The sequence below is a fragment of the Cavia porcellus genome, unplaced genomic scaffold (genome assembly GCF_034190915.1).
Source record: "Cavia porcellus strain 051 isolate PalLab524CR breed Dunkin Hartley unplaced genomic scaffold, mCavPor4.1 scaffold_16, whole genome shotgun sequence".
In the NCBI taxonomy this organism is placed as follows: domain Eukaryota; kingdom Metazoa; phylum Chordata; class Mammalia; order Rodentia; family Caviidae; genus Cavia; species Cavia porcellus.
This window is the reverse complement of record NW_026947499.1, coordinates 44291665-44315774: the sequence shown is the minus strand read 5'-3', so window position 1 is coordinate 44315774 and position 24110 is coordinate 44291665. Positions and strand designations below refer to the sequence as shown.

At 38.6% G+C, this 24110-nt stretch overlaps 1 protein-coding gene across 5 annotated transcripts in view; it reads right to left on the bottom strand.

Annotated features, from left to right (window-relative positions):
• Positions 1-263: 263 nt before the first annotated feature.
• The window catches only part of Mrtfb (myocardin related transcription factor B), a 215363-nt gene continuing 191516 nt past the window's right edge, over positions 264-24110 (bottom strand). For all 5 annotated transcript variants that reach the window (XM_063226567.1, XM_063226566.1, XM_063226569.1 and 2 more), the window contains 7 exons: positions 21412-21538; positions 19923-20960; positions 17681-17863; positions 15118-15276; positions 14666-14803; positions 8023-8083; positions 264-5875 (listed from right to left, as the gene is read on the bottom strand). In XM_063226567.1, coding sequence (XP_063082637.1) covers positions 5343-5875; positions 8023-8083; positions 14666-14803; positions 15118-15276; positions 17681-17863; positions 19923-20960; positions 21412-21538 — 2239 coding nt within the window. In that variant the 3' untranslated portion in view covers positions 264-5342. The remainder of the gene's footprint in view (positions 5876-8022; positions 8084-14665; positions 14804-15117; positions 15277-17680; positions 17864-19922; positions 20961-21411; positions 21539-24110) is intronic.

Genomic DNA, 24110 nt, shown 5'->3' with positions numbered 1-24110 from the left:
GTGACTCAATGTGGCTCTTAACATATTCCATGTCGGGGGAGTACCTGGGAATGTTTTGTATGTTATGGTTCCAGATCGGAAAGATGGCTTACTTACACGTGATCTATAAAACCTGCCCTGATGGTCCACTTGCTTTGCCCAGTGGCTCTGCTTGAGCTATGTTCTAAAGCTGGTGTTTTCTCTTGGATCTGCCCCATCCCACAGGTCTGCAGTGGCCCCATTGACACATAGAATGTGTTCTTTCCTCTGCACAGCAAAAACTGTTATACATCAAAATGTTTTTTTATTTGGAACACAAAAATGCAAAATCGCTCAGATATCAAACATTTCCAGATCATCTACGATACTGCCACTATGTACAAAAGATCTGATGATAAATGTGTACACATATAAAAATACAGTATGCGTTACCTATGTACAGTACATGTGCAAAATGTATGGCATTCAAACATGATATGGAATTGATTCCAGGGGTGCAAACAGCAAATACAAAGGCATCATGGTTTTTCTCTTAAGAAACAACAGAAAGGCAATACATGAATGGACCCCCCGATTGCCATAACTTTTTGTTTATTAAACTAGTGCTTTTAACAAGCAGGGCTCTGAAGATCAGAATCTTTCTTCTGTTTTTCATAAAGTGAGATGCTAAGACATAATGTGACAATGAAAATAAGAGAAATATCTATCACGCTGCATTTCTATTTCAAGCAAGAAAACTAATTTCTACACAGAAAGGAAAAAACTTTGCAATACTACCAAATATGTATTATTCTTAAACCAACAAAACAATTCTATACTATTTTTACATGAAAACAATTGAGAAATATCTACATCTTTGTGAAAATTATAACTGTAAATGGTAATACCTTTTTGGGACTGATTTTTGAGATCTCATTAGTCTCAAATTTTAAACAAAAAGTGCCTCCTTTTGGCAAATAGTTGGCAATGCCTTTGGTTCCTTTAAAGCATTTTGCATTACTATTAGTGACTTGAGGTCAAGTACTTTTGGTAGATACTAAAGTCTTTCCTAAATGCTTTCTCTTCCTACCAAATTAACAAGATTCCTTATAGCAACATGTAGAGAGGTAATTGTTATGTATTCAGTGATTCTCTAAACTTGGTTAAAGCTTTGTTTTAGTAGTTGGCATAAAGCTCTGTTACATACTATGGCTGTGTTGACATCTCCAATAACACAGTTTACGTGATTCTAGACAGCACCTTGTAGATCTCAGATTGCCATCCTGTTGTCTCAAAATTGAGATAGTTTCTACTCATGGTTCACAGAGCAATGTATGTGCATGGAGCGTTAAGAGCTCTTCTGTAAACATGTGCAGCTTTTTGAATTACAAGCCTTCAAAGATTTCAGGTAGAAACACTCTGCCAATGGTGCATTTCCTCAGCTATTGTAAGAAAGGCTGAGTGGAGAATAAATGTGGACCTGCTTATTGTCAGTAGATAAGTCATTCAAGAATAAAAACACAGCCAAGAAAGATTGTTCAATGAGCAAATGACTGAAGGTTTGAACCAGGAAAAATAAATTACATCTTGTTATTTTTCCAGTTTTGATTGAAATCACTTAAAAGATTAGCTGACATACAGTTAGGATACTCTCCAAATACACATTTATGCAATGGTAAGCTATGTTCCTTGGTAAACCTGACCTTCCAGTTTAACTTCTTGTATCATTTGGGGCTAATTTCATGTCCTCTTGGGCAGTGGGTCAATGTATGCCAGTACATTAAGCATCCACGTGTATAGTGACAGACAGTAAGTAGTAGTGTTATTTGTGAATTTTGTTGTTTTGTTGGTACCTGAACTGTTACTCTCTTTAAATTTCTCTGAGAAGTCTGCAGCAATGTCAGAAGCTCCTCACATGACTGACAAGTTAGGTGCTCCTGAGGCCATCCACTACCAGGGACTCAGAAGTGCCATGAATGTGTATGCTGAAGTGTGGGCTCGTCTCACATATTTTCAACCCTGCCAGAGTGCTTTGCCGCTTCTCTGAGGCCAAGGTCCATCTGAAGACAGGAAAGAGACTGCCCTGTCACTCTTGGGGACAGCTGCTTTGTCAGTTCCTGTGGTTGGTTCCTGCCTGGAATTCCGAAACGACCCTGAAGAAAGCCATGTTGCCTGGAATGATTAGGGGCCGAGGGCAGAGGAAGCCTGAGTCAGCTTTGGTAACAAAATGGGTAACACGCTCTCATGTGTCACTTGCTGTCTGCTGACTACACATTTCAGTGGTACTATCTTATTTCCATGATGTTGCCTTCCTGAGATGCAGCTCGGAAGCAGTACCAGATTGCCTTTGCCCCAGTTTCTTAAAAACCAGTGTCAATCATGCCAGTTCATGGGGTCATGCAACTTTAAAAAAGGAAAATTTAAACAAGACCTCTTAGTATTACTAAAATATTCACATGAAACAAACACAAGTATCTGAGGAAAAATTTTCACAAATTCAGAATATATCTGTGTACAATTATGTAGCAAACTGTATTAAGTTGATTAAATGTTTCAGGAAAGCACTAGAACATGAACCGCTGAGACTGTCCTGAGAGGCTTTACTAACAAGATGCCCACATACCCCTACTCTTCCAAGATTTTCTAGAAGCTTTACTGTAATTCTTATTCATCTCACCCCCAATTTGACACCTATGTACAGTGGAAGAAAAGGTCAATACTACTGTGTTTTGAGACTATGAAGGGAAGTAAGACTGGGCTGTGATATATACATTTCTCGGAGTTATTTTCTTGGCAATAAGACACAAAAGTACCATTTCTAAACTACATACATGCATAATAAAAATTTAACTGGCTATTTTGACTTGTGCTTTAATGGCTGTGAAACTAACCTTAAATAAAAAGTCACCTATAGTAAACACACACCCTTTCCCACTGCATTTACTGAGATACAGACTTAGGTTAAAGGGCCTTGTTTACAGAGTATGGTCTTTGGTCATATCACATGCATGCCTGGGACACAGGGTGGGTCTTGAAGAGCAGCATTCATCATACCACAGGTATCTGCTGGCAATGGAGAGGGGCCACTTGGAATGGTGTGAGTGGGACAGTAGCTGTGGGTTCAAAGCTAGAGATCCTTCACTTTCTGAACAATGAGAATGACATGTCAAGGCTTGAATGCATGTGTCAAGTGGGCACTTCAGCCTGTTCTCTCTCGACTGAACTGCCAATGAGATGGCATTCTTTGCATGGCATTGTGTTTTTGGAGAGCAACCTTCTTATGGCATGTTTCAAAACCTATTTTAAAAAAGTAATAAAGGGACCCAAGGACCAGAAAATTATCTATGCTTACAACTCATGATTGTGGAAATATTAGGTTTTTGAACTCAAGTTAACAGTACTAGTTGTTCAGTTGCCTCCTGCATTTCCACTGGTATGTACTGCTAATTTAACAAGCCATTTGATTCTGAATAAGCAGGATGCTCAGACTCTAACTATGGACTTGACCACTCCAGACAGAAGCCCTCAGCAAAAACCCAAGGCCAAAATCTCCTATTGCAAAAGCTCCTTCCTGATCAAATATTTCTGGCTTGGAGATAGCACTGTCAGTGGGACTGACAGGCTTCACTTATCTCCAGTGTGATAAGCCCATGAGGGGCTTGGTCAGGTGGTAGCGTTCAGGTTAACAGGGTTCCTATAGCCAATGTGTCGGATTACCAATGTCTAAACACTAAAAGGATTCACTGAGCAAAGTAGCCATATGTTTAGGAGGTATGTGGGCACTGTTAACCCCTCAAGCCTTAAATGTCCAAGGGCTCCAGTGTGCTCTGTTAGGAAAGTAGACTTTTTTTCTACACATAGTAAAATTTATAAACAACAAAAAATTGAAAATAAGATCACTTTCAGGCAAAATACAAATCCCAAAGTAACTCACAAATTCTTTCCAAACAATGGATCAGCCAGCCAACTGCACATCACTGGAACATTAACTATTTAGTGACTCAGGAGTTGACCTAACCCTAGGGTTTAAGCAAAAGTGAGGTGAAAACCATGGTAGTATTATTTAATAAAAATATCCATGCTCCTTTGGAAGATTTCAATTTTGTTCATTTACATTTTACATATACTTCAATGACTAAACTGAAACGCTTTAGTTGGTATTTTAGGAAATTCATCAGAAACTACTCAATAAATGTGATAACTTTTTTCTACACAAAAAACTAATAAAACCTCCAGTTTATTATCTTAGGCTGATAACACAGTGAGAGTATGGGTAGAATATCCAGTTATAAGTTTGTTAAAAGGAGAACCAGGGATCTGTGAAAGAAAAGACAGCCAACCTCATCTGTGCTCTGGGTGGGAATGTCCTGGGCTCATGTCTGACTTAGCCCTTCTTACTCTTCTATGCCACTAGTTCAGGAAGGTATTTCATGCTAAAGCCTTTATCTTGGTTCTTTGAGATGGGTCTGGTTACCTGAAAGTTAGTCAACAACTCTTTTATAGAAAAAAATGCATGTGGCTCAAGTACTCTAGAAACATTTTGAGTTGCTAAAAGAAGTAGGACTATTGCGTATCTATTTCCTTACACTACTTAATGTAGGCTGTACAGATCACAATGTCAGAGTGTACAAGCAAATGTCTAATATACACAGAAAAACCCATCTAAGCAACACAGAGGGCTGCAAATAGAATTTTCAGTGTTATCAATATACCTGGACTTTTTACAATGGGTTGTTTATGACATCTTATTATGGTGAAATATCTTTCAATTAAATTTGGAAATCTAAAGTAAGACTAGAAAAAAATCACAAAATAAACTACAACACAAAAAATTACACAGGTTTCTGACTGGAACCCAAAGTTTTCAGCTGGAAGCTGACACCAAACTGGCCAGCTCTTACCACTGCCTCTGACCCCTGCTGCATCCTGGCCTGGCTCAGGCTGCCTTTCCGAAGTGCCATGTGCAGGGACTTCTCACAGCAGCCTTGTTTTGTGAGAGTTCTCTACTTATTTATGGTCATAAAGTGAGCACATAGGTGTAAATGTAATTGATTACCACAGAATCCTAGTGTCATTTTCTTGCATACATTACTCTTTCTTATATTTTTGTCTAAAGCTACTTTTCATTCTTTACTGCAGTCTGGAGAAACAGGAGTCTTCTTGTACTAGTGTATTTTTTCAGAAGGCCCTGTGCTCTATTAAATTGCAGAAATTCACTGCTAAATACAGTGAAATGTTTTCGAATTTGGTTTCCAGGCTACGGCTTTCCACTGTGACATCATATTTTGATTGCAATAATGCAACTAGGTAGCGATCTCTAAAAACTGACCTTTCAGATTCTTGTTTTGAAACCTCATGAACTCTGAGACAGGTAACCTGTGATGCTAGTCCCATGGTAATGGTAGATCCTGCGGGTCTAGGAAGTCAGCAGAGAACATACTTGGTACAGTGGCGCTGAGAGGAGTGAGCCCTGAGGATGTGTTGGGCATAGTGATATCCAGCCACTCCATGTTGTCCAAGTTTGAGTCTGAAAGGTCAAGAGACAGACAGGGAGTACCTGCAGCAAACTGGGCCTCGGAAGTCTCCATAGGTGAGTGTGAATGGTCCAGCACGCTGGTGTGGCTCAGCAGATCATTCTGGAGATCAATCAGAGAGAGGGGCTCTCTCTCTTCACTGCTGGTTTGTAGAGGAACAATTTCATTGGCTGAAGGTAAAGTTCCATCCAAGAAGGCTTCTAGTTGGTTCTCTAAGCTGGCAGATAAACTGCTCATAGGTTCTAAGGATACAGGTGGTGCCATTTGGACTTGGGGTGGTGGCCGGGACACCACTGTGTTGACTGGCATGGTGGTGATGCTGGCTGTCACTGGTCTCATTTTGGAAATTGGAGAAGGCTCTTCTTTTATAGGGAGGGAAATCTCTGTAAAATATAATTAAAGTAATTAATAAATATTTATTACCATTCAAAAATTTTTATTACTAGGACATTTATTTTGCTATTTTGCAATTCTGGTCACTTTTATTGTAGAGTTAGAAAAAGAATGTTGTTGGTTGGATATAATCCTTGACAGTCTTTAAAATGATGGATTGTTTTAGTTAAACTGATAAGCATACATGTTCATCTGATGTGCTTCCAGTTCTTTATAGCAGAACTAAGCATTAAAAGCAGTTAGGTCCCACCAGGCAGGAATCAATGATTTTGGATTTTTTAGTCTGGGGTCCTTATTTTCAAACATGTAAGGCTTTAAGGTAGGGCTTCCCTACTGGCTATGGCAGTAGCATCAAAAAGATGAAAGGGCAGTGCATATCTCGAGTTTCATGCAGAGTGATAAAGTATATCCTTGATATTATGAAAGAGCTAATTCTTATTAATGGGCCATCTGCTATAGACAGCAGTATTCACTTCACTACATATATTTATCTTCATTTTTATAAGGATATAACTTTTCATTTATACCAAGGCAGATTAGGAAAAATTAATGTAAGCTCTTAAAAGGCTTAATGACTGCGATAGTTAAATAGGTAAAAAGAAGATTCCTATAAAGAACTGGTCACTCTACCATAGGTTTTTTTTGGAGTTTGTTACTTGTATCTGTAATCACCTCTAGAACTGCTTGAAAGCTTTAAGTGCAATCTAAGTAACTAGTCTTATAATCAACTATTTAAATCTTATTACTGATAATAGTATATAATAAGGCGAAATAATACACTTATTGAATACTTTATCCAAAGGAAAAAATCATCACTTTGAAAAAATCAAAATCATTTCCTGACTTCATCACAATCCAATTTCCAAGTTTAGGCTATAAAATTTTCTTATTTTAATCATTTTATTTATTTTAGCAAAATAAATCATTTAAAAAGTCTTCTTTAGCAGATTTAGCAAAAATTTTTTTAAAATCCTAAAATCCAGGCATGGGATGTCTATTTTTCAAGTGTCTAGTTTAGATATGAGTTTAAATTATTTTTCAAAGCCACTTGAACTCAGCAAAAAATACTACAACATTTGTAAATGAAGATCTAGTCAAATACCAAGAGTTTTCCGTTACATCAAATGTTTTGGAAGAACATCTACTTCAATATCAAACACTTGCCTTAATTGAAGAACTTTTCACTCTTACTACTTAAAATTCAAATAGACTTTTTTCATCAAGGTAATTTAAATATTCTTTAATAAATTACATTGTTTTTTTCTTCTTTTTTGGTGTGTATGTAGTGCTAATAACTGAGCCAACAGCTTCATACATACTAGCAAGTTCTGTACAATTGAGCTACATTCTTACTCTTTGAATTTTTGGAAATGCTGATTTTAATACTTGTTTCTTAAGACATGTAAGATACGGCAGAGATATAATTGATTTTGTAGTTAATATTTCTTTGTAAGACCATATATTGTAAGTCTAAGATTTCTTATTATATGTAGAAAGTGCTTTATCATGCCTTTGAATTTTATTAAAGCAATACAGTCCAACTGGACTATTACACAATTAAAGTTGGATTGGAATAGTCTCATTTCCAACAATGAATGAAAGGCAAATCTGGCTTTACTTTGTTGCTTGAAGAGGGTTCTTTTTAGCAGGCATACGTCTATGGATAAATCTAACATATTACTGCTTGAAGCTTAATCAATGACTTTTTCTCCATTTATAGTCAGTTCTTTTAATGGCCTAAGTTTAACATGTTTTTTAAGACAGGGCCTTGCTATTAGTTCATGTTGGCCTCAAACTCATGACAGTCCTCCTGTATCAGTCTTGCAAGTGAACCACCATGTCCAGCTAACAAATTTTAAAATAGTAAGTTATTTGAATTAGATGTTTCTTAATATCTAAAGATAAGCTTTGAGTTCTAGGAAAAAACTTAACGGAGCTATGCATGGTGGCACACACCTATAATCCCAGCACTTGGGAGGCTGAGGAAAGAGGACTAACTGCCATGAGTTTGAGCCCAGCTTGCCCTATACAAAGAATCCATGTCTCAACCAAAACCAAAACCAAAACCAAACAAAACTGTTACAGACTTGTATTAAAAGAATACTTGCCATGGGGGCTGAAATGACCTGTGACCTACCTCCACTCTTTATGAGGATATCGAAGAGATCATCCATCTGCTGACTATGTGCATTGGAAATCTATAGCAAAGAAAAAAACAAGTATCTTTCATACAAACACAGAATATTCTAATTTATCATTTGATAATTTAGAAAACACTGAAGTCATTGAGAAGTTATTTACAGAAGTGTCATAGCTGGTTAAGTCAACTAAGTGCTGAGCAAGAAATTAGCTCAGCTGATTCCTACACTTTCCCTATTTTTTATTGCTGAATTTTGAGAGGCTGCTAATACTTTAAAAGTATCTTTATTTATTTGCATTTTGGTAAAAATTTGTATGTCTAAAGATGACCACATTATAGTATATATATTTTCTCAGCTTAGAGATTTACCTGACATATAGTAAACTGCACTTAATGTATATTACCCAATGTAATGTTTTGACATGTACAATCTCATGAAACCATCAATAAAACTCAAGATAGTACATCTGTCGCCTACTGAAGCTTCCCCATGCTCTTTTATAATGCTCACCTCCTGGAACCCCTCAATGATCTGCTTTCTTTCACTACAGGTTAGTTTTATAAAATGGATTCATGCAATGTATAATTATTTGATGTGGAGGGGAACTGGCTTGTTTTAATCAGTATATTAAGATTAAGCCACATTGTAGCATATACTTTAGGAATAGTTTATCCTTTTTAAGGCCTAGTAGTTTTTCATTGTATGGAAAATTTTCAGTGAGTTTAATCATTCACTTTCCATAAAAATTTTGGGTTTCTAATTTTGGGCTATCACAAAGTTACTCTGAAAATTGTGTGCAAGTCTTCATGCAGGCATATGTTTTCTAATGGGTAACCAGGAGTGGAATGACTGGATCACAGAGCAGGTATACATTTACCTTTCTAAGAAGTGGTCAAATCGTTGTCCATAGAGATTGTACCATTTTATGTGCCTACCAGCAGTGTGAGATTTCTAGTTACTCTGTGTTCTCACCATTTCATGCATTCACTTTTTACATTTCAGAAAGTATGTAGTGATATCACAGTGTAGTTTTCTTTTTTTTGTCTTTTTCGTTTTTATCGGTACTGGGGATCGAACTCACGACTGCCTGCTTGCAAGGCAGGCGCTTATGCCGCTGAGCTAAATCCCCAGCCCCTCACAGTGTAGTTTTAACTTGCATTTCTCTGATGGCTAATGATGGTTTAACAGTTGTTTTTCATGTGCTTATTTTCCATCCATTTATTTTCCTTGGTGAACTGTCAAAGTCTTTTGCCAAATGTAATTTTTTTAAGCTTACTGTTTGCATGTCATATCTTTTTTGACCATTTACTTTCAAATCATGTCTTTATATTTAAAATATGGCTCTTAGAATTACATGCATTTAGTTATCTACTGCTGCATTAAGGATTATGGTGGAATCAGTCATATTTCTGTGGGTCAGGAGTTTAGGAAAGGTTTAGATGGGTGGTTCAGGCTTTTGGTACTGAAGCTGCAGTCCACATACTGGCTAGGATAAGTTGGCTGAAGATGTGACACTCCTAAAAAGGTGGCTTACTCTCTTGGGTGGCAAGCTGTAATGCCTATTGATAGGAGGCCTCATGTCCTTTCTGCTTCTCCACATGGCTGCTGGAGAGTTCACATGGTTTTCCAGAGCCAGCAAACCAAAGGAGAGGAAGGCCAAACCTGTTATAACCTAATCTTTGAAGTCAGACATCATCCCTTCTGCCTTTTCTGTTCCTTAGACATGAATCACTAAATCCAACCCAAGGACAAATATCAAACACTTTGTAGAACCATCTTAAAAATATCATACTACATACAGTTGAGCCTATGCCACTGAGCTAAATTCCCGGCCCAGAGCCTGACTTTTTATCCATTCTGCCAGCTTACGCATTTTCATAGGATTGTTTACTCCACTAGTGTTCATTGTAATTACAATGCAGGTTAATTTGGGTCTATCATTTTATTTTATTACTAGCCTATTTGTTCTTTGTTGCCCTGTTTTTTTCTTTTCTGTTCTTAAAAATTTGTTTTTGGTACTTATTTACTTTGTTTTTTTGAGTTAGAATCTTACTATGTAGTTCAGGATGGCCTTAAATTTGCACTGATTCTTCTGGTTCAGTCTCCCAAGTACTAGAATTACAGGCATGTACTACCATACCTGATTTGTTTTTGGTATTCCAATTTAATTTTTCTATGGTTCTTTTGAAGCTATACTATGTTGTATTCATTGTTATTGTAAATATAAAATACATACTGTTGTGGGCTACTTAATGTACCATTGCCTAAAAAATTGGCATCTCATAATCATACAGACCCATTTATTTTCTGTCCTCTCCCTTTTTCTCTTACTTTAAATATTGTATATACCCCATTATAAACGCAAGACAGTTTTTTAAAAATCAAATTATTTTGAGTTTACTTTCACTCTTAAAGGATATTTTCAGGTCAAACAAAATTCTGGGTGACACAGTCCTGCCCGCCTTTTCCCTACTAAGAACTTTATTTATTTATTTATTTATTTATTTATTTATTTGTCTTTTTCCTTTTTATCAATACCAGGGATCGAACTCACAACTGCCTGCTTATAAGGGAGGCGCTTATGCCGCTGAGCTAAATCCCCAGCCTCCCCACTAAGAACTTTAAATTCATTACATTTTTTTCTGATTTCTGTATTTTTTGAGGGAAAGTTGACGTTAATCAGTTGTTTGTTTGGTGTATAATGTGCTGCTTTTCTCTTGATACTTTCAATAATTTGAGTGTAATGTGACTAGGTCTTCTATTTAGATATCCAACATCTTACAACTACAAATTTATGAAAAATCTGGCCATTAGTTTTTCAAATAACTTACCTGCTTCATTCCCTCTTTCAAGGATTTCTCCTCAGCCTTTATTATAGTTTGATACTATAAAACAGCTCTGGGTCTGTTTACTTTTTTTTTTTTTCATCAGATTAGATAAATTCTAGGGATCTGTCTTCAAATTCACTTTTTTCTTCTGGTATCTATCTACTAAGTTCATTCTTTCTTTCATCTCGATACAAAGTTATGGAGCCTTAAAAGTAACTTCTACATCTGTTAAGGTTCCTTGTATTTTCATTCATTATGAGCATATTTTGCTCACTTCATCAGTGGATTGTTATAGTAGCTGCTTTCAGATCTGGGTTAGTCTCATCTTAGTTAACTGGCTCTTTCTTTGAGGGCAGGTGACATTTCCTGATTCTTTTTATGTTGCATTATATGAATGGATGTTATAGTTGTAAAATTGTGGAGAATTTGGATTCTTTTATTTTTTTTCTCAGATCAGTGGGTTATTTTGCAAGCTATCCACTTGGTTGGACTTTAACTTAAAAATGTTTCTTGGATAGATGTCTGAATCTCAATTTAGATCTTTTGTTTTCAACTGAACTACAGTGAGTCTATTCCTGTTTGTACAGCTTAGGGGTCAGTTCAGACATGTAGAGAGACAGAATCTGGGCTTCTCTTCTCTGGCTCTTTCCCTGCTCTTGACTTGGTCCTCACCTTCTAGGCTATAAAGTTTACAGTTTTGCAACCAGTGTCTTTGCCACTTAACTTGACAACAGAGTACAATCAGTAAAAAGAGGAAACTTGTGTCACATAATTTTCCTTCTGAGTGAATATAGATTCCTTGTTAGAATATGGTTGCTTCTATTCACTCTTGACTGCCTTTATATAGTTGCTTTCTTAAGCTTTCATCTGTGAGATGAACCAGTGAATGAAGGGATCATTATTGCCTTAATTTAGGAATTAGTAGAATTAGAAGTCTGAGAACATATATTTAAAAAAACCTCAGAATTCTAGAGTTGGGCATACATACAGTGGCATATAAAGTATAAAAAGGCCTTGACTTACAAAGAAGTTCTATTTCAGAAGAACATTCGTAAGCCAGATTTTTTCCCAAGTCAATTTTTTCAAGTCTGACAAACTGAGTTATGGCACAGCAGACTTCACATGTTCCACGATTTTGCCCTTGTTCTTTAGAATTGTATCAATGGTTGAGTGATTCATGTTGTAAGAATAAGCAGTGCCTACCATCTTTTCACCTTGGTCCAATCTCTCAAATTATTTTCACTTTTTCCCATGGTTACTGCTTTGTGCTTCCTCGCAGTCCTCTCCACATCACCACTGCTTTTCCACTCACTTCTGAACATCTTGTGCTCTGACTGAGCACTGCACTGCTGCACACTGTTGCACTGTACAGTGAGCACACAGCAGCACAACTGTGACAATGTCCAGCAGAGACGTGAGCTACTTCCAGGATTTGTCCACAGCTATGTAATGTGGTATCTATACGTATATGTGAAAGTACACAATTCAAATGTTTGTAAGCCGGGGACTTACTCTGTAGTACACATAGGTGCTCATCTGAAATCACAAAACAATGTAGAACTTGTTTCCCTCATAAACATGCAGATACAAGGGATTCCAACTGACTGTGTTAGGTTAAAGAAGAGTCTTTTTAAAAAATCTGAATCAAGACAGCAATACTAATAAACCTGTGAGAATACTAATAAACATGTGAGAATCAGGTTTGGAAGGATGTCTGCCGTCTTTTATTTTTGTAAAATCTATAGTTAAGTGCTTGGTAATTCATTCCTGCTCCCCTATGAAGAGGACAGATGGACCATGGAAGCACCATTTGTGTCAATTCTTATTGCAGATATTTAAACTTATTTCTGGAAATTTGGCTTTCCCCTCATAGATAAAAGTTCCTGTTGAAGTAGGAACTATGGAAATATTTTATGACTGCAAAATCTGTCTTCCCCAGTACTAAGTGAGTATTAAGAGGCATCCATAGTAAAGGCTTCCTCAAGCAATTTAATCTGGCCCTGAGCGTAGTTGTGTATACTTTGTGAGGCTGCTAAACTGCACGCTGTCCTAGGTGCCACAGTTTTTACTAATGCACACTTAGGCTCCCATAGAGGTCCAGGCAATCACCATGTGGCTATGTGTACTCCCCACTTGAGGGGGTTGGCTTGTCTGTGCTTGCTGTAAAAAGCTGAGTCCCTGGCTCTGACCTACCTTAGGTGTAGCATGACCTACTGCATATATTTACAAGTTGGCACAACCATGCTGATCCTATTTGCTGTAATACCCAGTCTTAGATATACTGTGCCTTGCTGTTATGTTTAACCCTTCTTGAAAGTAAGTTTAAATTTTAAGCTTTGCAAAGTTTTAGAGAGGCAAGGAGACTAGGAGGAGTGTTTAGGGAATAAATGACAAGTTTCTGCTATTGTCGGGTACTTACTATGGGCCAGATGCTTTAATAAATAGGAACTGTTAACTTCTTGCATGCATTGGGAATGCTGCAGCTACTCTCATTTTCTCAGTGAAATAAGGAAAGCCTAGAAGAGGGGTATGCACCTAGTTCAAAGCCATGGTCATGGGTGAACATTGGGAGAGGTGAAGCCTGGAGAACCACAGATCTGTCACTCCAAAATGCACTTGCCCAATCTATGCAGTCATCTGTGTGGGCTGCAGGGACCAGAAGAGATGAGGTAAGATCAAGGGGTCTTAAGGACTGGGCATTCTTCACTGTCAGGCAGACAGAAGAGGATCAGTTCACTCTTGATGAATGCCAAAAGGTAGCTTTAGAAATGAGGGACATGAAGTGGCTACCCGAGACCCAGCCATGTTGGGACTTGGATGGCTGCACAAGAAAGCAATCTGCCCACCCTCTTGGTAAGTGCCCCTGGCGCTGGCTGGGAGGAGAACCAGTCAGCTGTTCCTGTGAGCCTACTGGCGTGCGGGCTGAGAATCAAACACCCCCCCCCCCCCCCCGCTAGCAACTGGGGACAGAGTTCTGAGCATCTCTTGGGAGGATGACTATATGCAATATAGCAAATAAGGGGGATTTCCTTCTATGTTCTGTTTCTTTCTTTCTTTTTTTGTCTTTTTCATTTTTATCAGTACCAGGGATCAAACTCACGACTGCCTGCTTGCAAGGCAGGCGCTTATGCCGCTGAGCTAAATCCCCAGCCCCTCTATGTTCTGTTTCAAGGCAAAGGTTATTTTCACTGTTATGTTTTGTAATGATTGTTATGCTCTATTCAATATTCTCCTTTAATTGGTTTTACAATGGTCTGTTATTGGTTTGATTTCGCTATACCTAATTGACTGGACAACTATTGTGAAGATAGTGAGATTACTATAGTACCTATTACTACTATCCCAGTATCCTGCTTTGAAGTTCTCTACCAATGTCACTACATTGTCTCAATTGGCTTTGTTTTATCTTGTTCTGTTGTATTTTTACTACATAAAATAAATTAAAAATAAAAGAAGTGAGGGACCTCAACCAAACTCACGCCCTGGAATAATTAATCTGCTCTAACATGACTGACCCCCTTGACCCAAATGAAAAGTTAAATCCAAACCCTGAATTTCTGAATAAGTAATAACTACAGGTTATACTGCTATGGCAAGCTGTCTGGGATTATTATTATTATTATTTTTTAATAATAAATGACATTTCAGTGTTGAATAACCTGTTAAAATATAAAGCTCCTAGCCATTATCTTTGTGTTCCTACTTAGGCAAGTCACTTTTAGACAAGTGTGTCAGTATTAACACTGGTTAAAATTTGCAGACGATACCTGAAACATAAGCCTTATGAACCACTGCCTCTGCCCTAACTTACCTCTGGAAGAGATGGCTGTACACTGCGTGTCTGCTTGATGGCTTCCTCATAGCGGGGTGGGTCTTTCGTCTTGGTGACTGGGGTCCCAAAGAGAGAGTGCTGGACAACAAACTGCTGGGGTGGTGGAGGTGAGCTAGTCTGTCATACACAAAGAAGGACCATGTGTTAGCTCTTTGCAATGGGCCCACTGCAGCCTGTTAAGATAGGACTCAATTCTGCTGTCTTTCCCACAAGGACTAAAGCATGGACCTCACAAACAGCTTCCTTAAGCAATTGTGGCTGACCCTCTGTGGAGAGTTCATTTGCACTACAACTACAGCTGAGCTCCTCTTGACAAGCTGCCACCACTGCATTTTTAACTACATCCCCCATCAATATTGATACTGTCACTCCCAGCGGAAAGCACCCTGCACCCAGTGAGCACTGTGGGGACTGTGGGCACATAGACGTACCTTGCTGTGACTGTTGGGTCCATTTTGCAGGGAAGGGAGTGGGGTAGTTCTGGACTGAAGACTGCTGCTGGAGGTCTTAGCAATAAAGGGCTGCTGCACTGCTGGAGCAGATTGTCTTGGATACGGAAGAACTGGATTTGGTGCTGAGCTTGTGCAAACCTGTGAAGAATAAGTATTTCTCTATCAATGTCTTCTTTTGCTCCTTTTAATGAAGAAGCTGTATGTTACATCAGGACTCGGCAAAATTCTGTAAAGGGGTGTACAGTGCTGAATTTAAGGTTTGTGGCCCATGTAATCCCTCTTGGAAACACTCACCTCTGCAGCAAAGACAATCCGGATAAATGGGGGTGGCTGTGCACCAATAAATTACAAAAGCAGGTGGTGGGCTGGGTCTGGCTTGTCCACCCCTGTATTTTGAGAACAAGTGGCTCCTTTACCCAGTGACTTATCTTGAGTGGCTGTGCAGATGGCACTCTAGTGGAGTGTTTGCTAATTATTTTCCTCCTAAATGTCAGTGACATTTCTTACTAAGATGACCTTCTCTATTCTCATGGCTTTAACAGTTAGGATAAGCTAATAATCTTCCAGCCTACCCCTCTACCTCCAGCCTTGCTCCCAATGCCAAATCTAAATCCACATCATCCTTCTGGATATGTCAAACTTAGTATGATACACACTGAGCTTTCTTCTTTCCTCCCAATACCCACCTTGGGAAGAATAGCAGTTTTTGGTATTGTTTCAGTTTTTTTCCTTATACTCACACTAATGGTGCCAATAGGTAACTAACTGCTTTTTCCATCTCCTAGAAACCCTTAACAGCTGGGGCTCTGCTCTTGGCTAACCTAATCCAAGTACTCACTGTCCCCAGCATCACAACCCTGCTCCAGCTCCTACCACACTCATTAGCTCTCTTGCCTTCATCTGCCTGAGGAGCTGTTTTCTATAAGACAGAGATGAGAAGAAATTTTGTGGAATGCTAGAATGTTTTGTATAGCTCCATCAAGAGCCCAAAGTTTTGGGGCCTTTTTCATAAATATAAGACCATACTGCTAATACAGTATTGTGTTTCACAGGATGAGTGTTGTGGTATGTGCGTGTAATGCAGTAAGTTCAAGGTCAACCTGAAATATATAGCAAACATCTCCAAAAAACCAAGCCAGAGAAAATAAATTTTACATGATTGATAGTCCCTATATTTTTATCATGTATGTTTCTAATAAGTACTACCTCTAGGGCTAAGTGTGGTGGTGCACGCCTATAACCCCAGCACTTGGGAGCCTGAGGCAGGAGGATTGCTGAATGTTTGAGACCAGCATGTGCTACAAGCTGAGCTCAAGGGAAGCATGAACTGCATAGGGAGACACTATCTCAAAGAGCCACAAAAAAAAAAAAAAAAAAAAAAAAGTACTACCTCTGTGGATGAGTTCTATAAGTATGTTCCTATTTGAAAAATCTGAAATTTCCTTATATTTGTTAAAAAATTTTTTTCTTGGGCCAGGGCTTTAGCCCAGTGGCATAAACACCTGCTTGGTGAGTGTGAGGTCATGAGTCCAACCCCCGTCCCAAATATACATATATACACACACAAATGCTGGAAGTCATGATTCCTAATTCTAGTATTTTGAGACTTAGGGACTAAGCCCTTACTTATCCTGTCTATATGTTGTTGTTCTCTCCTCCCTAAATCAAGGAACATTTATTAAACTGGGCTGTTCTCAAACTCTGTAATATACAACTGTGATTCCTTTTGAACTGCACTGGAGGGACAGGGAGTTCTGAATGAGGGCACATGTGCTAATGCAGTTGCTGCTGTCTAACCCTGCGTCTTAACCCACAGTTTAGACTATCCTGAGGCACAGAGACAGGTGCACCTAATTACTAGATTCTTTTATGTTTTAAGATGAAAACTCTGGGACTAGTAGTTCTCAAGGTTTAAAATAGGAACACCTGTTTTTGAGGTCTTAAGATTTTTTTCTGGCAGAGATATGCACATAGCTCCCCCTACTGGATATACAGAATTTTATTAACTTAGGGACTAATGTCAGAATTTGAGGTAGGAAACACATGAATAGTGAGTTCTACAGCAATACCTTTATTTGAAAGATAAGGAAAGGAATGCTTGGAGGAAATGAATGCTGCATGAGGCCATGGATGGCAGAGGTGGTGCACTGCCATGATAAAACCTGCCTCTTGACCACAAGCTCTCACAAACATAGAGATAAAAATCTCATTTAGTTCAGCAATGTCAGAAATACTTTTTCCAGGGAATAGTATATTTAATTGAGAATTTATTTTAAAACTCAGTAAATTCAATAGATGCAGGGTAAAAAATATGCTTTTGAACAATAAAAAGAGGATTCCCTATTAAGTTTGGTAAGTCTTTAGTACCAAAGAACTCCTTCTCAACCCCACACAAATGGTATCTGACATAGGGCTTTCTATTGCAGGTGGATTACAGAAAATAGACAACAGAGGCTTCCCCAAATACAAGCTCTTGGGAAGATGCCTAGGGACTGTGTGAGCAGCTGACAGTCACGGTCTGTCCTCAAGAGCACTCACTGACCTTTCTGACTTGCTGAGGCTGACTGAGCACACCACCCTGTGGGAAAGCATCTTGTTTCTGAGGTGCAGTGGGAGCCAGGCCTGAGGGCAAGGCTGTGGCTGCGGCTGTGGCTGTGGTTGCGGCTGGCACTGGTGTAGCAGCTGCAATCTGGGGCTGAGGCTGGATTCCTGCGTGCGGTGGTGTCTAGGAGGGAAACAGAAGTCAATGGAACTGTCGGAAGCAGCGCTGGAATCCAGAGTCTCAGTGTAAAATAAATGGTAAAGTGTCAGTCATCTAGAATGACTTGAGACCATGCTTACAGATATATACTTCGGGTCATCTGTGTAAGTCTAAACCTTTGCAATTCTTTGCTAAAAAGTTTAAAATTTTAACTGGTACATAAAACAAGACTAAAAATATTAAAGGATTCCAAATTAATGTGATGTTTTGATACATGTATATAATCTAAAATATTCAAATCATGTTAAACATACTTATAGCCTCAAACTTCTTTGGGGGGAAATGTGCTGCTAGGGATGGAAGCCAGGGTCTCACACATGCTAGGCAAGTACTCTACCCATGAATTATACACTCCTAGCCCCTATTACTACTTTTGGTAAAAATATTCCAAATCCTTTATCTTTTTGAAAGGTGTAATACATATCTGTCAGTATAGTCAATCTATTGTGCAACAGAACACCAGAACTTTGTGTTCCTATTTAAATAACAGTATTCAATACCCACTCATCAACCTCATCTATTCCTTACATGGCTAAGATTTTCATCTGAAACATTTAGGAAAGCTGAAAACTAAGTAAGAGTATACAATGACTCTGTATATAATAGGTTAGATACGGTAATACATTTAACAGCAACCAGGAAATCTGTGTGGTCCAACTGCCCGAATTCCTGCTTTTGACCTGTATTGTATATTCTCTGGGGACAGCCAATAACATGCTGGATACACACAGGCCCAGGATATGATGTACTTTATATTACTAAAACACAAACTCTAATGTAAAATTTGGACTAAAAGCATTTTTTAAAAGATACAGAACAAACTTTCAACTTTACAGGTGCTTTACAGATTAAAAAAGGTAGTTAGATTTTTTTGCACTTGTCAAGAGCTTCAGGTCATGGCTTCCTACCCCAGGATTATAAGATGATTTCTCTTAGCTGTTACAAGAATTTAGAAAATCAGATTGAAAAACACTGGTCCAAATGGTTTCTTGTTTAGTGATCCACATTTGGTTAAAACCTACCATAACTGCACTCCATAAGAACTTAAGGTCAGTGAGGTTATGTAGACAAAACAGAACTTCATGCTCTCTTGTATTTTTTCTCTTTCAACTTGCACTTCTTAAACTGTGGTCATAATTTCTTTAGTTCAGATATTTCCACAATAATGGTGTCTTCCAAAAACTAAATTTGGGAGACAGAATGTAAAAACAGACTAAAGAGCAAACTCTCTGGAGTAAGACCTGGGTTTAAAGTCAACTCTGTCCTTGAAGGACTTACTAAATCTTTCTCGGTGTCAGTTCCAGGAATGGGCTATATCATTTGGATTTTCTGGGGAAGGCAGGGTGATGTGAAGCAAGCAGAAAGTTCTGGAGGCTATGCCTTCCACATAAGAAGTGCTCAACAGCAGCTGCTATTGTCATTATGACAATGGCACTGCTTTCAAGTGTCTACACACATGAAATTGTGTGCACTGAAGGGAAAGAAGGAAAGAAACAGAAAAGTGCCTGTTTTTTTTTTTTTTTTTTTTAAATATAAAAATAGTGCTATTGGGGGCTAGGGATTTAGCTCAGCAGCATAAGTGCCTGCCTTGCAAGCAGGCAGTCGTGAGTTCGAGCCCTGGTACCGATAAAAAGGAAAAAGACCAAAAAAAAAAAAAAAAAAAAAAATAGTGCTATTTATTTTGGTGAGGGGATCTGGGACTTGAACATCAAGAGTCAATCACATGCAAGGCAACTGCTCTACTACTGAGCTATGTTTCCAACCCTTTTTAAAATTTTTGAGACAAGATCTCACCAAATTGTCCACTTTGGCCTCAAAGTGGTGATTATCCTGACTCAACTTCTTCTTGAGTATCCAGGATTACAAGTGTGTGCCACTACACCTAGCTCATTTTTTTTGGATATCCATTCCATATGAACACAGATTTTGTACAACTGTGAATCCTATAGTAGATGCAATTATGAAAAAGTTCAGGGGACGACTATAACACAGGCTATAAGGCAAAGTGAGAAACACTTCCCACCTGCAGTTTGAGGTTGCCTACTGGGAGTTGCACTGAGGTGACACTGGAGCCCTGGATAGACACTGGAAGCAGCAGCTGAGCAGTCTGCGTCGTGAGCAAAGCCTGGGGCTGAGCAACAACAGTGGGTGGCTGTCCTTGGGAGCTCACATAAAACTGTGAGACTACACTCTGCTGTTCCGCCTGGGCCACAGGGACCTCTTGTTTGATGACTATGGCCTTTTTGGCAACAAGGGTCTGGGCACTGGCAGAGATGGGCTGGCCTACAGAGTGGCTGGCTGCCAGAATGGGCTGCCGGGAGCTGGAGCAGTCAGACAGTGAGGCTTCGTCCTTGACGGAGGAGCCAGTACCACTATGTTTCTGGTCTGACGTGCTGACAGAATGAGCAGCAGTGCTGGGTTGGGGTTCAGGTGGCCGCTGTTGCTGCTGCCCTCGTTTTTCAACTTCAAGTTGCATCTTCAGAACCTCCACCAGCTTCTGCTCTTGTTCCAGTTTCCTCTTTAGCTCTTCAATCTGCTTCTCCTTTTCCTGAAGTTTGCGATCTTTCTCAGCGGCATCTAATTCTAGGTTTGACAGAGTGCTGCTGGTGGGACTCAAGCTATCTTCATGGTTTACCGCTCTTAGGGGAGATGAGCACAAGAACTGTGAGGGGGACATCATAGTCATGATCTCAGTGAAGGTGTCTGCCACGGTCGTGTCATCAGTACTGAGACTAGACTGTTCAGAGGGTGACGGTGAGATTGGCAGAGGGGAATGAAGATTTTCAACATGGGCTGCACTGCCAGGAACAGCAGTTGGCAATTCTGCCTTGAAAGTGGAGACTGAGCTAGTGACGGCATTATGTAGTGTTGTAACAGGCAATGCCTTGGTGACTTCTGGGTTACTGGTGACGATGGCTGACGATGACACTGCCACAATACTTCCAGGGGGAAGACTGCTGTTGTTCACCTCCTGGTAGGGTTTCAGACGTTCAATAAGGTCTGGTTTGGTGCCTGACACTGGCAGACCCCTCAACTTCAGTTCTGTCTTCAGTTCTGATACCTGGAGATGCAAACAGATCAGATTTCTTGGTTTAAAACTTTCTGGCAAATTGACATTAAACAGTAGTCCCTGTACATCATAGGGGAGCAACAGTAGATGCATGAAACTACTCAGTACCAAGTCTTGCACATACTATGTTTTTTCCATACCATAAAGTTTAATTAAGACACAGTAAGAAACTGAACAACCACTAATGATCATATACTATAATAAAAATTAGTGTAGGTGGTCTTTACTCTGTTGCTTGTACAAGGTGCCTGAAAGTAACTGAGAGTCACTACCAGTCATTTTGAAAGAAAGAACGAAAGTAAAAAGAAAGTACTTCCGCAAAGGCTATCATATTGCTAAAGTTGAATGTCTATTGAAAACCACATACATCTAATAAACCTGACTTTTGTTTATTACATTTTTGTGGTACTTATAGATGAATATCTCTACTTGGAATTATCACCTTTAAGTCATCCAAGCTAGAAGGCAGAGGTCCTGGCTTTCTTACAGGAACAGATGTATTCTGTCTTGGTGTGTTGGGCGTGGCACTGCTCAAAGATGAATTTCCACTGCTGTTATTTTTGTCATTTCTTCAAAAGAAAAAGAGAATTAGTTTATAATGAAATAATTTTGAGATCTGATGTTGTTTTTCTTAAGTTTGTTTAGCTTAGGAAGAGACTATGATTATAGTTTGGAAGACTCAGTTTGTAAAGACGTCAGGTAAGCTAAGTCCTGATAAAACTCTCTGAAGGGTTTGTTTGCTGGTCTGGTGGAAAGTTGGAAGGTGATTGTATGCTTTATATGGAAACGCAAAGGACCAAAAATGGCCATGATATCCTTGCAGAAGGAAGCAGCTTGGAAGAACCACATCCCAGTATTAACATGTAGTTATGCAATTATCAGAAGGTGATAATTCAAACAGTGGAGAGAAAATGGTCCTTTTAATCAATGGTGCTAGATATTTATACAGAAAAAAATGGCCCTATCTTACATCATTCTCAAAACTTATGAATTATGAAAACAATAACCTTTTATAAGAAAACAAGATAATATTTTCATGGCCTTTGCAAGAGCAAAATTTCTTAATCAGGATTCAAAATCACTAAAGGAATATTTTAAAGACAGTGAAAAAAATCAAGCCACAAAATAGGACAAGGTATTGATACACATTCGGAAAAAGGCCTCCTATCTAGAAAATATAAGAAAGTCTTACTAATCAGTAAGGGAAAGAAAATTAAAAACTAATGGAAAAATGGGGTGAGGAATAACAAAAAGTATATCCAAATCATCAATTAATATGTAAACAAATGTTTAACCTCATTAGGTATGAGGAAAATGAAAAAGAATGAGGAAAATGTAAAAACACATCCCAAACTAACTTAGCTATTTAACAGAATTGCTCTAATTCTGACACTACCAAGTATTTGGGACAACCAGAACTGTTGTCATTGCTGGAAGAGATGTGATTTGGGATAGTTGTATGAGATGACTGTTTAATAGTACTGAAGAAAAAAATGTGTCCATCCTATGACCTATCAATTCCTTTCCAAGGTAGACATGATATGAAAAAATATATATACCAGAGACAGATTAGAATACTTATGGCATTACTCCTAATAGCCCTATATGAAGGCAATTCAGGTATCCATCAGGGTATAATGGATACAGATCTTGTAAGACTGACATATCCAAAGTTAAAAACCAAACAACACTGATCTATGGGTGACAGAAAATCAGGATAGATACTGAGAGGGGACTTTTTGGAAAAACGAGACTCCATTTCTTTGTTGGCTCATAAGTACTGGTCTGTGTTTACTGTGGCATCAGTTTTCACTTATCATTTAAAAACTTTTCTGTATTAAGTTATACTTCAAATTGAAAAGTATATTTGTAAGAAATTAGTGCATTAGTTGTCAAGCTCCAAAGTGAGGTGCTGTGTTTCATTTTATAAAGCCCTTTTCCATGTCAAATCCAGATCTCTCCCTCAACTTCTTCCACGTGGGATCTTCCAGTGACATTTTCTGGTAGTGGATTCCTATGTGAGAATCACTACTGGATGAACTTCCTCCCAGGAGTTTTAGCAGGTTTGCAGTTGAAGCCAACACCACCTTTACTGACAGTGAACTTTCATGTTTATTTTTGGGGTCTTTAAAAACATGCCTGAATTTTACTTACATTATATACTTAATCTTGGAAGTGACACGTTTTGAAGTTTGGATGCAAGGATATATTATTATTCTCCTTTCATAAATACAACTTCTGAATCTCATGTTGAGTTATGAAAACTTTTTCTTTAAATCAGTATTTTTCAACCTGTTTTCATTCATTATTGCCCCTCTCCCACCACAGAGTTTCTTAGCCAATTTTTTTCTGAATTGTCCTTCCCACACAGTTCAAAGTCACAGATATATTGCATATGTTTAGGTACTATATGTACGCTTGTGTTTATAAGAGTAACAGAGTTTGTACAGAATTACCTCTTAGTCCCTTGTGAGTGACTGCCCCCGGAGACGTATGATTTAATTCTCCTATTCATGGTATCTTCTGGTTGAGATTCTATAACATTCTACTTGTGACTATGACTTAATGTTAAACTTTTAAAATACCACAAATAATTTATTTTCCTCCCAAATTCAGAAGAAAAAAGGAGAAGGAGCTTATAGGTGTGATTGGTCTGCAGATGAGAGACTGGATTTCTGAGGGATAGAATGGCCTTCTACCATTTTTCAGTGTGTGACCAAGGTGGGTTTAACCACAGCCCAGTCACTTACTTATTCTATGGTACCAAAAGGCCACATAATATAGGGATTTTTTTGGTTTGTTTTTTTAACCCACTGCTATGGGTACTATAGGAGTCTCTTTTCTGTAATAGAATTTGGATATAGATAAAAAAGGAAACAAGTCTGGATTTTTAAGATTTGAAAACTAGCCAGTCTTATGTTCAGTCTTGAGATGGTAAAATAATACACCTCTGCCACAGAAAATATATGTTCTTTCCTCTGTTTCTGAATCTTCCTCCTAATGTGTGTGGACTAGACAGAAACTGAAGAGAGGGCAGTGAGGAGAGGGCTCTCGAGCCTCTATGGAGAGGCAGGGCCAGTGGAATTCAACTGATGTACCTTTTTCCCTAAAAAAGCTGGATGAACCCCACACAGCCTAATT